This window comes from Chlamydotis macqueenii, chromosome 5 (genome assembly GCF_036417535.1).
Source record: "Chlamydotis macqueenii isolate bChlMac1 chromosome 5, bChlMac1.mat, whole genome shotgun sequence".
Classification (NCBI taxonomy): domain Eukaryota; kingdom Metazoa; phylum Chordata; class Aves; order Otidiformes; family Otididae; genus Chlamydotis; species Chlamydotis macqueenii.
This window is the reverse complement of record NC_141560.1, coordinates 40,792,071-40,805,835: the sequence shown is the minus strand read 5'-3', so window position 1 is coordinate 40,805,835 and position 13,765 is coordinate 40,792,071. Positions and strand designations below refer to the sequence as shown.

At 46.8% G+C, this 13,765-nt stretch overlaps 2 protein-coding genes across 4 annotated transcripts in view; one reads left to right on the top strand and one right to left on the bottom strand.

Annotated features, from left to right (window-relative positions):
• The window catches only part of CDAN1 (codanin 1), a 30,539-nt gene extending 24,964 nt beyond the window's left edge, over positions 1 to 5,575 (bottom strand). For all 3 annotated transcript variants that reach the window (XM_086749483.1, XM_086749484.1, XM_086749485.1), the window contains exons 1-3: positions 5,477 to 5,575; positions 2,904 to 3,604; positions 1,138 to 1,362 (exon numbers count right to left, since the gene is read on the bottom strand). In XM_086749483.1, the coding sequence (XP_086605609.1) occupies positions 1,138 to 1,362; positions 2,904 to 3,604; positions 5,477 to 5,572 (1,022 nt within the window). In that variant the 5' untranslated portion in view covers positions 5,573 to 5,575. The remainder of the gene's footprint in view (positions 1 to 1,137; positions 1,363 to 2,903; positions 3,605 to 5,476) is intronic.
• A 274-nt stretch (positions 5,576 to 5,849) lies between these two features.
• On the top strand, positions 5,850 to 8,297 carry LOC147600552 (uncharacterized). The gene is made up of 2 exons (XM_086749206.1): positions 5,850 to 6,510; positions 7,389 to 8,297. Exons 1-2 carry the CDS (start codon positions 6,033 to 6,035, stop codon positions 8,045 to 8,047), a joined length of 1,137 nt encoding a protein of 378 aa, XP_086605332.1. The 5' UTR covers positions 5,850 to 6,032; the 3' UTR covers positions 8,048 to 8,297.
• Positions 8,298 to 13,765: the final 5,468 nt, after the last annotated feature.

The following is a 13,765-nucleotide window of genomic DNA, read 5'->3' as shown; positions in this document are numbered from 1 at the left end:
AAAGTGACCCAGTTGGCTGGGGGCTGTGTTAGTTTTGTACCTCACTTCACCACTACCGAGGACACAACAGCAGCCCCCAGCTCTCAAGCACGATGACCTCATGGGCAAGATCCAGCCCCCATACTGTTACTCCACCAACTGTAGTTTATACACATTACTGGAACATTTCAGGTAGAATTCAGACGGAAACAGGTGCTTCACTGAAGTGCAGAGAGGCAGATTTGTATCCTGAGCAGTTCTGTTACAGGTCCAGTACAAACAGTAACTCATGAGACTCTACTGGGTCTGTTTTAGCCAGTTCTCGACCCATTGAAGCAAACCGCAAGGCTTAGCAGAAAAAGAATTCCACTCACATGTCCTGAAAAGTTTCCCCAAGAACAAAATCTACAAAGAACAGCAACGGTTCTGTCAGCAATTATAAACAATTGTTTCTCTACCACTGTGCTTTGTTTTTTTTCTGAAGTATCAATCCTCACAGACTAACAGTTCTATCATTTTACAGAGGATGAAAGCCACACAGTAACTGATCAGCAGAGTAAAAATTAGAAGTTAGAATTCACCTCATCTCCCAGCACACAATTTTCAATAGATAACTGCAGTAGTAACTTTTAGAACTGAATCTCACACTACCCATGTCCTGTTTCTTTTTCTAACTGCAAGCTTATGTTAGTCTGCCTACCTTGTAAAACCATTAACATTTTCCCCACATTTACATAATTAACTCATTTTCTTCAAACCAGACCATGCCTTCCACCACAGGCACAATCTTCAACACAGTCTAATTACAGCAGCTCAAACCCACTCACTTCACCTCTGCAATCTAAGGGAAACTGCACAGGAGACAGCCAGGTATGCAAGCCCACGAAGAGGCAGTCTTACGAAAGCAGTGAGGACTGACTAAACTGAGGGTCATTGTTCGAGAGTCAGCACACCTCTGAAATTACAAACATGAGCTAGCTGCATTAATATCCTAGTCTGATACCAGAGTCACACTTGGTTTTAGGCATATTATAGTTTAAGGTCACCCATATCTGTTCTGGATATTCTTCTGGTCATTTCTATTCTGCTACTGGTACCAACTTAAGACAGAGAATTAAGAATCAATACAAGCCTATGACCACCCTGCTCAGACTGTACCGTTCTTTCTTCAGCATCTCCCTCTCCTCTTGAAGGCTGTTGCTTATCACAGATGTAAGGTTTCCTTCCTGGACAGTGGTAAAGGCCTCAAGGCTTGAAGCAGATGAAAACCGAGCAGCTGGAGACTGGCTGACAGGCGTAGAAGTAAAGCACATCTTTGGTTTTGAGAGGGGGCGCTCAGCACTTACAGGAGTTGGGTTGATTCGCCTTGATGGTTTGCTTTTGCTGAAAAAGTGAGAAGTGATAGCACCAAAAACAATTAAACAACAGGAAAATGTTAGGTCTCAAGACAGACACGTATACAACTCTTCCAGAAGAGCCTAATACTAAAATGGATATGAAGTCAGGATATTTAATTTCTAAATTGTATCTATAGTTGCTGACTTTGTTCTGGTCACTGAATTGAATGTCACAGAGCTAGACACTGATAAAAACAGCCTGCTGACCCTTGCTGCAAAATTAATTATCAATCATTGAGCCACAGAACAAACAACAGTGCCACACAACTCCTCCCAACATTTCTAATTTGAGAGGACAGGATATGCTTCATTTTAGTAAGAAACAAATTCACCAGCAGTTTCTAATACAGACCATGAGGAAAAAAAAAACAAAACCAATCAGGCTGCCATGGTCTATCAGTAGGAGTCCAGGCTCCTGAGCTACCATAGGCCCTTTAAGTTTAGGGAAACCTATCCTTCCTGCATAAACTACCTAGATTTGTCTTTCAGGAAGAGGCTCTGTAATACAGTAAGAAACATACTGGAGATGAGATACAGGAAAATAATGCATTACACTTCTCAAGGAAATGTTGGTTGCTACACATTAATTGCTATGGTGTTGGCTTCCAAACACTCTGTGACCTCTTTCCTCATTCTTTTCCCTAGTTGGGCATAGTGCAACGTCTTGAGAGAGTTACTGTCTATGTTGGAAACACACCTTATCTCCCCTGGCCAAAGCATCATCCAGATCCAGTATATGGATCTGCTGTACAGACCCACAGACCTATCAATTTTTAGCCGGAATTTTTCATGTCCAACTAGAAAGTCCCACTTTCAGAGACCAGTGCCTGATACATGGAGCAAACAGGCTGACACGAAAGCCTTATACTTGGTAATGAGGCTTTTAAAGAGTAAAATCTCAAAGAGAAATAAAAAAGGACTGAGGCAACCACAACACAAACAGCTGCTCAGAAGCTAAGCCAAAGTCACCAGGAAGACCAGGACTTGCTCAGACCAAGGAGAACACAGGCATCAGCTAGCTGTTTTGTCCGTGATCACACAAAACATACGATGCTAACATCTGTTACCAGCAGCCACACAATGTCAACCTGAAAGCTTTTTTGCTAGCATCAGTAAAGCCAAAGAGCCTTCCAGGACTGCTCTTCATTAGCAATTGCTGTTGTTTTAAATGAGAAATGCGAAGAGCCCAGATAACACTGACTTGTTAGAACATACAAGGACAAAGATGTGCTCAGCTTCGTATCAGCTGGTCTGCGCATCGGTAAGCTGCAGGTAACATCACAAGCGAGAGGCTAGAGAGGTGTCTGTGAGTTCACAGAGTGGAAACCTGACTACCCATTGAAGCAACATTCCCCTATATGGCAACTGTAATAAAACAGTTCTGACCAAGGAGCCCAGAAGCCAGCCCCTAGGTATTGTTTATTACAGCCTCTTCTGCATCTGGACACATGCAACAGGATGAGCTAGTCAAAGAACAGTAACCTGCAGCACAACCCAAATCAGACAGCGAGGCAGACATGCTCTTACTTTGTCCAGCCAGAGGCAGCACTCATGGGTGGAAACTCCTCCAAGTTGTTAAGATTTAGCTGGCTGGGTGGGGACCTGGCAGAAACAAGAGGCACTTCACTCCGCTTCCTTCTCCCTCCACTCCATGACACACCATCATTCTTTCCATCCTCCTCTTCAGCAAGGGAACGCCCCAGATCCCGAGCTACCTGCCGGCCAGAGGTACTGACTGAGTTGCTGCCTTTCCTTCGGCCTCGTCGTGCTGGCAGGGTTTCAGGTGTGGCTGTAAGGAAGGTCCCCAAGCTGGCCTTCTGAGATGACCGCTTCTCACCGTGGCTAAGCACAGGGCTGTACCCAAAGCTTGGGCTGCTACTGGAGACCACGCTAGGGAAGTCACCACAAGGGCTAGACAGGCTGGAGCCAGAAAAAGAAGAGGAGCCACTGGATGCCACAGCAGGAGAAAAGCTGGTATCTGTGCTGCAGGTGGTCACTGAAGTTCTTTGGGAAAAGAGCTGCACTCGGCTGCTGGTTGTGTGGCCTGCCCTCCTTTCTGATCCTGTCCTTTGGCGCCCGTGGGCCTTGGAATTAGGAGTTTTAGCAGGAGTAGATGGTCCATTAGTCAGGATCTGGCTGGTCTGCTCCCTTAAAAAATTTAGCAGAAAAGGTACAAAGTCTTTCTGAAGCAAACTAAGAGATACTAGCTTGTCATGGATGTGGTTCTCCTACAAGAGAAAAGGACAAAGCATTAATATAAAGATGCTATCCACTTCTTTCTTTCCATTTGGGATTGCAATACACAATAAAAACCAAAATGACTTGTTAAAGCAGGTCACTGAAATTAAGTGAACTTGAACTTCAGATGGAGTAATTCACTTTGGTCTCTGACTGGGAAACAGTAGAACTGTTCCATGGAAACAGCATACTTACTAAAGCTATGGCCAGGGAGAATTTGGAGCAACTGGCACCCTTAAGTCCAGCATTTCAAAGACATTGATACTGAAGCAACTAATTCTAACAGAAAAATTTTAAATCTACAACTTCTCTGTCGTCTTTTTGTCGATGAATGACAGCTGCTTCCACAGAGGGGTGCTGTAACACATATTCCTGCTCGTTTACACCTCCACTAGATGAAAAGTCAAGAGAGCAGTGAAAGCATGGCCACGACTGGACTCCTACAATCCTTGACACCAATGCTGAAACTCCTATTTGAAAGCATGAAACCAATTCAGCTTTCTGGAGAAGCACGAGACCCCGACACAACATGGACAACAAGCCAAGCAGCCAAGACTCACGGCATCAGCACTCTAACACGAAGACAATTGCAGTCTGTATTGTACACAAGGTCAGGTAGTTTATCCAGCTTTTCAGAGCACAACCTTCTTTCACTCATCTTTCTCTGTGCACGTTAACAGAGGTTTGGTTCCTCCACAGCCAAATAACAGCAACCTGTCAACAGTTGCCAGCTGCAAGCCTCCCACTTGCTTTCTTATGCTGAACTGCTCAAGTTTAGGATGACAGTGATACTTGACTAACTCATGTGAGTGACAGCAGCGAGTTTTGATTTTAATTAATACTGGGTTAATGCACGCTGAGGGGCTTGGGCAGAAAATGCTTCAAATACAAATTGTTTCTCTACATGATCAGCGAAATATCAGCGCTCATTGTCCATCTATGGTTACAAATGCTTTTATTACCACAGAAACCCAAATTTCCCAGCCATATCCTACTACAAAGCCTCAGCCTACTCAAACCCAGCAAGAACCCGCTCCCAGCCCTGACAGATCCTCCTCGACGCACAGGCGGGACGAGCACCCCATCGGGAGGGGCAGCGGCGTTAGCGCAGAGCCAGGCACCGAGCCCTCCGAAGCCAGCCGTGCCCAGGCTCGGGCGCTGGCGGGGCTGGGGACAGCTCCGTCCGTCTCTCACCGTTACTTTCCCGGCCACGGGCGCAGGACGCGTCAGCCCCCCGTGTCGCCTTTCCTCCGGACACCCCCGGCCCTCCCCTTCCCTCCCCTCCCTCTGCCGGCACAAGAGAGCCGGGGCACCCGGGCACCGCCTGCGCGCCACGCTTCCCGCGCCAGCGACCGCAGGGCCGCCCCCCGCCGCCCGGCCCCCGCCGCCGCTCCCGCCCCGCGGCCGCCTCAGCCCCGGAACCCCGCGGCGCCACCGCCCGCCGGAGGCCGCAGCCGCTGAGACTCCCCGGCGGGCTCAGCCCTGCGCATTTTAACGGTTTTCACGCTGCCGCCAATGGGCTGCTCCCGCCGGGCAGCTCCCGGTGGCAGCTCCCCGCCGGCGGCCTCGCCTTCCCGCCGCTCTGCTCAGAGCCCGCCCGCGGCGGGGGCGGTGCCGCCGGCTGTTACAGATGGGGCTCGGCCCCAGTTCCCGGCCGCAGACGGGCCCCTAAGCGGGACCCCGGTTTGACGCACGCGTGCTTCGCCGCTCACAGCGGCGCGGGGCGGACAAACTTTCCCGAAAGGCCCCGGCCCGCGGCGGGAGCTGGAGGAGTGGCGCGGCGGCAGGCCCGGCCCCACCGGGGCCAGGCGGCTGCGGGAGGGAGGGGAGAGCGGGCGGGCGGGTGAGCCGCCGCGCGTTACCTCAGCTGGGCGGTGGCCGGGGCCGTGCCGGAGCCACCGCACCACGGCGCTGACCGCCACCTCCTCCTGCAGCAGCAGCTCCAAAACAGCCGCCATTCCCGGCCCTGCCGCCGCCGAGCACGCGCAGAACCCGCGGCGGGGGCGGAGCGCGGGCCGGCTGCGGGCGGGCGAGCGCGCCACGCGCGGCCGGGCGGGCCCGTCGTCTGTGTCACCCTCTCCCCCCCCCCCCGCTTCCCCCCGCTCCCCCTCCCGCGGGGGCGGGGCAGCGGCGGGGATTCCCGCCGGGGAGGCGGGCGGGGGCGGGGCCGGCGCGGGCCGGGCCCGGGGCCGAGCCCCCTCCCCATGTCAACACGCGGGGCACGGGGCGCCTGCGCCGGCCTGTGCGCGTCTTTTCCTCTCATGCGCGGTATTTGCTTCCCTAGCAGCGCTCGGGGCCCGGCCTAGCGGCGGCGGCGGCGACGCCCGCGGGCCGGGGCGGGGGAAGGGGCAGGGGCGACCCCCGCGGCTCTGCGCCCGCCCGCCGGGCGGGGGCCGCCCCGGCCCCCCGCGGCGGAGGATGGCCGAGGACTCGCCCAAGCGGCGCAAGGCGAACTTCAACGAGGCGGAGACGGAGGTGCTGATCGAGCAGGTGCTGAAGCACGAGCAGCTGCTGTTCGCGGCGGGGCCGGGCCGCGCCTCCCCGGGCCAGAAGCGGAAGGTGTGGGAGCTGATCCGGCACAAGGTGAACCCGGTGGCCGCCTGCCCCCGCGACGTGGAGGACCTGAAGAAGCGCTGGCGGGACCTGAAGCGTCGCGACCGCAGCAAGCTCTGCCGCCTCTCGCAGGGCTGCGGGCCGCCGGGCCCCGCCGCCGCCGCCCCCCCCCTCGGCCTCCTCCTGGCCCCCGAGGAGATGCCGCCCGCCGCCGCGCCGCCCGGCCGCCGCCACCTCCACCACCACCGCCGCCCGTACGGCTCCCTGCTGCCCGCCGAGGCCGTGCCCATCGTGGGCGGCATCGACACGCTGGAGCTGCCCGGCGCCGTCGTGGGGGAGATGGGTGAGTGCCGGACCGAGCCCCCGCCACCCTCCACCTCCCTGCCCGGCGCCCCCCCCCCCGCCGCGGGAGCCCCCGGTTCCTCGGCTCCGGCGGCGGGACCGGCGCGGACCGGGCTCCCCGCTCGCTGCGTGCGCGCAGGCGGCAGAGGGTGCAGCCCCGTCTGGTTTGGGTCACTGCCTTCCCTCCTTGGGAATGCAAAAAGTAGATACATACGTATGCATGTAGAGATATACACGCAGACCTGGCAGGCTTCGTGCTGCAGGTCAAAAGTGCGCCAAAGCAGCACCCGAGAGTGCATCCTGTCTCCTAGTAGATGCCTGTCTGTGAGGCATTAGACCCAGCCGCCTGTGCTCGCCTCTGAGGTGCTTGCTTATTGTTGCAAACGCGAAAAGCCACCCCAGCGTGCCGTTCTAGGCAGCACAAAGTGCTGCGAGTACAGAACTTTGTATGCACTGGAGAGACGTCACATTAGTGCACTGAAGCGATCACCTTCGATACCAAGGGATATCTTGCAATCAAAGTGTTTCGGCAATGCTGTTACTGGTTACTGCGTGCACGGTAGATAGAGCATGAAATGAGCTTGCAATGAACTTTGTCTCTTGGAACCTAAAACTCAGCTTCTGTGGTGGGGCTGGTAAGAGATCTGTAGTATGCAAATATATGGTTAATTGCTGAGTGCATCTCTGTGGTTTTCTTCCTACCTGTTGAGGTAATGTGTATTGTAAAAGCACCAAAGATAATGTGGTGCAAGGTGTAGAGTCTTAGTTCAAGAACTAATGTTAGCACTTAGTGGTAGAGAACATGTGTCACTGACCACTGAGGTAATGAAGTTGCTCACTGACTCTCCTCTGCTTTTCCTCTCCCCCCATCTCCTCTAGGGTTTAATGACAATCCTGGCCCATCTCATCAATCCACTCTTGAGAAGATGAACCTCAAAGAAGAAATAGTAGTGAAGGTGGTAGAGCCAGAAGAAAGCTCTGAGGACATGGCGGTGGTTCCACCTAGCCAAGAACAACTACCTTTTCTGGGGACATCAGGTGGTGGTTCCTCGGGGAAAGTAAAAGCCAAAACAAAAGGCAGGTCCCAGGCAGACCAAAATGAAATAACTGAAGAGGACCTAGTGCAGATTCAGCAGACGCAGATGCAGGTGATCCAGTCTGGCTTTGACAGTGTCAACCACAATCTTCGGCTGCTGCAGCAAGGCATGCAAGATCTGAGTAACAGCCTCAGCATCATGGCACATACACTTGTTGCTATTAAAAATGTCTATGTGAAAAGCAACCCTGGCCCAACCACATATGCCACCACCTCTACTCAGACCACAGCTGGCTACCTGAGCCCGGGTTCCCCCCAGGTCTCCCCCACAGAGGACAGAGGTAGAGCGCAGGTGGCTGGAGGCAGCAGCAGAAGCAGCAGCTGCAGCTCCAGCTCCATGTCGCAAGAACCAGGTCCTTCCGAGTTTCCTAGGCCCCCCCTGAGAACCATTAAGAAAGAACATCCAAATGGCTGCTACTACTTCTGCTTTGCAGATGTGTAAAAACTTGAATATATGTAAAGTGACTGTGGTGTTAGGTGCTGTTGTATGTTCTGCTCCGGCTTGTGACTTCAAAGGAGCGATGTGGACTTGCCTCCCATGTTTTTCCCAGTGGGAAACATTTCACTATAGGTGGCATTAAACACTAGTTCGGTCTCCTGTTTGTTAACTCTGTTGCAGTTGGCTAATAATTTTCTTCTGTTCTATTTATCCTCGTACTCTCTTAAAAAACAAACAAACAAACATTTATTTTCGTTAAGACTCTTGTCTGTATCCTCCTTTGTTTAATGTGACCTTTTGAAAAATAAAAGTCATGAGAGTGGGGTTAAAAAGTAACATTATAGTTACTGACCAGAAGCAGCTGTCTTACACAAGTTGCTTAGGTTTTTGATTAAACAAATGTCAGAAGTAGTTGGGTTTTTTACATACTTGCTTTTTTTAATAATTATAATGTTGAGGGTGTTTATCTGGTGGTTGTTGGCTGGTATGATTTTTTTTTTTTAAGTCTGAGCTGTGCACGGCATGGCAGGAAGAGTTTGTCATACCTGCTTAACTGTAGGAATGGTTTAGGACTGAGCTCTTGATTCATGACTGTACTCCTCAGAATTCATACAGCATTGCTCCACCTGGCTGTTGTTCATTCCCAGCTTGTCAAATACACCTCCTCAGAGGCATTTTGTTTTACTGCACTAACAGGGTAGGCTCTTTCTTGTCACATGATTAAAACAGAAATACAGAAAAAAAATAGTAATTGATGAGTGATGCCTGGTTTTGGCATGGAATAATTTTTCCCCATATGGTTTATAAGCAGGCTGTAACTTCAACAGATTTTGCAAGCCTTATGGAATCAGTACCACAACATTTGAAATACAGAGAGCGAAAAAGTTTTGGTATTGTTTTACATGAAATGAAAGTTAGACTTACTGTTAAACAAATTGCAGAAGGCAGGGTCTGACTTCGCTCCTGACAGAACAAATGCTCCTGCATAGTTTATGAAGCTTTCATTTTCACCTATCAGAGATGAATAAAATCTCTCTTAACTATATATGCAAGGAAAAAGAAGGAGAAGGGGTAGTTAGAGTAAAAGTGTGGGTGATGTCTATCACTGTCTTATTTATAAATTGGTGGTTTTAAAAATGGGAAACTAATCCTTCTAAAAGTCTGATTTTTTAGTCTATGTTGTTAGAAACTTGTTAGAAACTTTCCAAACTACCCCATTGGAAGCACTTATGTTTCTCCTCCTTTAGTATGGATGGGCTCTCAAGCAGTGTTTTCTGTAACCGAAGAAGGTACCCTTCATTTCTATTTTGTTCTAATGGACAAAGGAGCCCATCAATGCTATTGTGACATTCCAGGTAGATTAGCAAAATGTAATCTAAAGTTTACCTGTTCCTTCTGGGCAGCGGTTTGAGCTTGTCCAGGTTGTGATAGCCAGTTCTTAATTGTCTGAGATTCTTTCAATATTTCATCTGTTTCTCCAGTTATTAATTCTTGAATTTCACTTGCCACAGCGTTTCTAGAGAGAGCTGGCTTGTGTGCACTACATGGCTTTCTCATGTTCGAGTACAAATTTAAATGAGAGGAGCTACAGTCCAAGTGCAGAGAAGGGCACCAAGATCCTAAGAGCACAGCGGGCAGACTGGACGTCCTGCATGAATGAAAATGATGAGCCAGGCAATGCTAAAAGACACATTGGTGGTCAGACAACTACTAGACCTCAACACCAATCTGCCACGGTGTCTTTGTTCCAATCTTGCTTCTTTCCCACTCTGTCAGTTGTACTGCTAAGGTACACTGCAGCCAGATCAAAACCACTCTTCCATTTCTGGTATAATCCAAATTTACAGACTATTTTAAACAAGGAAAGATACTGAGCTACCTGTCTCCAGTACAGAGTGTGCAAATTTGTTATTTTAATCTTCAAATTAATACAGCTGGCTTGCTATTTCTTTATGCACCCTTTCTGTGATGAAACAATGGTTCTGTTGGGAGCACCAAAAGCATATACCGTCCAGAAGCATGCCATTAAATTTCTGGCTGCTCTTAACAGAAGATAAAATATCATTTTCTTGGAATGTTACTGACTAAATGAATTTCCAATTTGTTTTCTGTCATGTGAAGCAATTTGAACTATTTTATATAAATGACAAGAGCTAATGTCTTGGTCATGAAGCTTAATGAAAATACTGCCAATGATCTGACCAGGGGCAGAGCTGGCTTTTAATTTGCCTCACATACAGGACGTAACAGTGATAATGCCAAGAAAGAGATCCAGGGAATTTTCTCCAATTCTTCTGGACTTGTTCTGCTGTGCAAAGAACAGGCAGTGTTTCCACAGCATACAAGGACTGAGACATGCAGGCACATAAACCACAAATACAAATTGTGATGATCCTGTAGTCTACTTGTATCTAATTTTATTAGAAAGAGAAACGAAAGGTTCTTGGAGGAATCTAGAGAACTGTTAGTTTAACATTGCATTTCTACATAGCACAAACTGCTGAGATTCAGTTACAACTTCCATTCATTCATTTCTCTGCTATCTGCCACTTAAGTGTATTGTACAGAGGATGAGACAGGTCTCCTCAACAGGCTGTCAAAGCTCAGTGACTACATCCAGACAAACTGATCATCTCCAAATAAATCAATTATAGTGCCCTCTGACTAAGTAAGAAATTACGGTTTTGAAGGAAAAAAAAAGAAGAAAAAAAAGAAGTAAAAAAAGTATCTAGTTTTTCAGAATGACAAGGCTGGAATCCTTCATATTGTTACTAAAACTGATCTGATCTGGGTGGGTGTGGCAATCATTTATTGTTTGGCTGAATATAGACAATATGGATAAGAGCAAGAGCAAATAGAAAAGGAAGGTTTCTGAGAAGGCTGGTTGAGTTTTTCTTTTCTTATTAATATATAACACGTGAACCTACTAAATCAGTAAAACTTCCATTAATCCAATCATTCTGACTTGCAATATGAACATCTGACTCATGTTGCAGTAGTATCAACAGACACTTGGTTTTTGCTTTCTTGTAACAGAAAAAAAAAAAACACTGTCAAGGCACTTTCTCCATTTAAAGTACAGGGTTACAATAGTAAAAAATGCTGAAAAAAAATTCAACTGAAGCTTTATCAATAATTAAGTCATTACACAAACACAATCAAAAATTCAAGTTTTGCATGCTGAATGAATATTTTATTTAGAACCGGTTTATAAAAATAAAATACAAAATAATTTGAAAACGAAACTTAAAACATTGTACAAAGCCTTGATATGGTACAAATGAGAAAATAAATAATTACAACTTTATGTACAAATGACCATTACAAGGGCTTAACTCTTTATGTTCTTGGGTGCCTGAGCAAACTTAAAAGGAACAGAACAGCTTAGGAGATTTCCAAGGAGGGGAAGGGAACTGCAATTACTGAGCAAGAGAATTTGAAGGACTCAGTATTTGTCTTCCTCAATGGTAACAAACAATCTTGGAACTACTTCCCACTTAATTTAATGATGCTGCAGATTTTACTATTGAGTACTTAATTTCTTATGGGATGACAACATTCTATTTTAATTAATACACAGATTTCCTTCTTTGTGGTATTGCCCAGAGATTTTAGATTAGCAGCCATTGGTTGTCAGCTTCAGAAAGTCAGTACTTGTCTGAAGGCATTGCTGGTGATTTCCTTAATTTACTAGTTTGTATATTCATAAGACAGCATTTGAAAATTGACATCTGTTAGCATAAGCACTGTAACTCCTCTCTGGGCTGACTCTATAGAAAGTAAGTTAGAAGTTGAGGAAGAATTTCAAATCTTGCTTTCTAGCCAGGGAAAGTAAAGAGGATGAAGAGAAGGCTGCTAGGGAACCAATCCAGATCTCCAGTCAGAGGAAAAAGATGTGAAAGAGCCAAAAAAATCCCACCTCACCTTGTGTCAAACCTTTATGACCTTGTCTGCCACACAGGAGATACGGGTTTAAAAGGATTTGATGCTAGGCAGACCAAACTAGTTATACTGTATCATTTGGAGCAGGCTGGTCTCCTGTTATTATAGGTCCTTTATATAACAGTTAGGTCAAAGATCAAGTGATCTCAAAAGGAAACAAACATTTGTAGCTCAAATTAATTCCAGCTGAATTCCCACAGACAGTTGTGGATGGTCAAGACCTCATGTGAGTAGCCGACTTGTGGTACTGTTTTAGAATAAACCACTTTGTACTCTTGGCCAAAGCTGGCTCTCAGCAGTAATTCTTACAGAACAGTAGAGATCAAAAGGCATGTCATGTCATAATAAGTTATAAAAAAATAAGTATTTTCCAATTTAAAATGCAGCAACTACAAATATGATATTTATAGAGTGCGTTTATTCCTTCAGTCCCTAAACAGGGGGAAAGAACTCAACAAACCAAGACCCTATGCTGATTTTAATGAAAGTTTCACCTGCACAAGAGCAGCAAGAATTCCTAAGGATCTAAGCTCTTCATGTACAGCAGAAAAAGAAGCAAAATACATAAATGACATATGCTAACATTTGGGTTTGTCAGTGTTACTGTTAAGAGACAATGTGTTACCAACAATGGAGAGTAAAATCAGCCTGCACATTCAAACCTGGATGGCTACAGTAATTGCCAAGTTAATACACTACACTTGAAAACAAGACACTCCTATGCATTTTTTCCTTAAAAAAAAAAAAAACCCTTGAAGGTTAATATTTACAAGCTTGATTATATAAACTAGAGGAAAATGAATGATAAAACTTTCCAGGATTTGACAGTATCTTAAGGTAATTTCAGACAATTACTACACAATCCAGGCTGACTTTTATATCATTTATCTTTTACAAATATTCTATGTAGGGAAGACTGGCTTCAAGCAGACAGCTGAGGTATTCTTGTGTGAGGTGCGTGTTTATGCAGTTTGCATGTATTAGCTAAGAAATGTATGACCTATGCCTATGTATTGCATGTAGTCAGAATGCTGAACCTTTCTTCCTTTTACCAGCGTTACTGGTTACTGAAAATTGCAGTAATTGCAACCAATGACATTTGAGCCAAAAGAGAAACAGCAAACAAAACACTTCAGTTCACTGCCCACTTGATCAGCTAAAAGAAGTAGAATGAAAATATTATCCACTGTTCCATAAGTTTCAGAAATAGGAACGAGCATCCAAAGCTTTGATCAGATGAAGAAAGGAATAATGGATAATTGTCAAGGCTTTTATTTATACAGCTGACAGTTCTCCGAGCACTCCTTATAGCAGAAAAGCACAGACAGAATGCACCACAGGGAATCATGGTGTTAACCTAAGACACCTAAGCAGCCCCTTGCTCACTGGAATTGACAAGACAGGCATGGCTCTCGTCACCTCACAGGATCGGTCCTGCATGAAAAAATAGGCCTATAATGAGAAACCAATTTGACTTTGAGCTCTCTCTTATTGTCCTATTCCTTTTCAGAAGATTCCTCTCTCATTTAACGTACATATAATAATTGGAGGCACGTATCCCTAGTTTGCCATTCGACTCTTAAAAAATTGGAATAATCATTTTCTTCTTACCAGAATTTATTCCTCTCAGTGTTCCACAAAAATGTCCAATTCATTATGGAAAAATCCCGTTTACAGGAAAGAGTCTGTACTGTAAGTCTGGCTTTGTCTACATTCTCATCAAAGAGAAAAAGACCATATTTTTTGGAAGCATTACAGTCAACCATTGCATAAATGTTA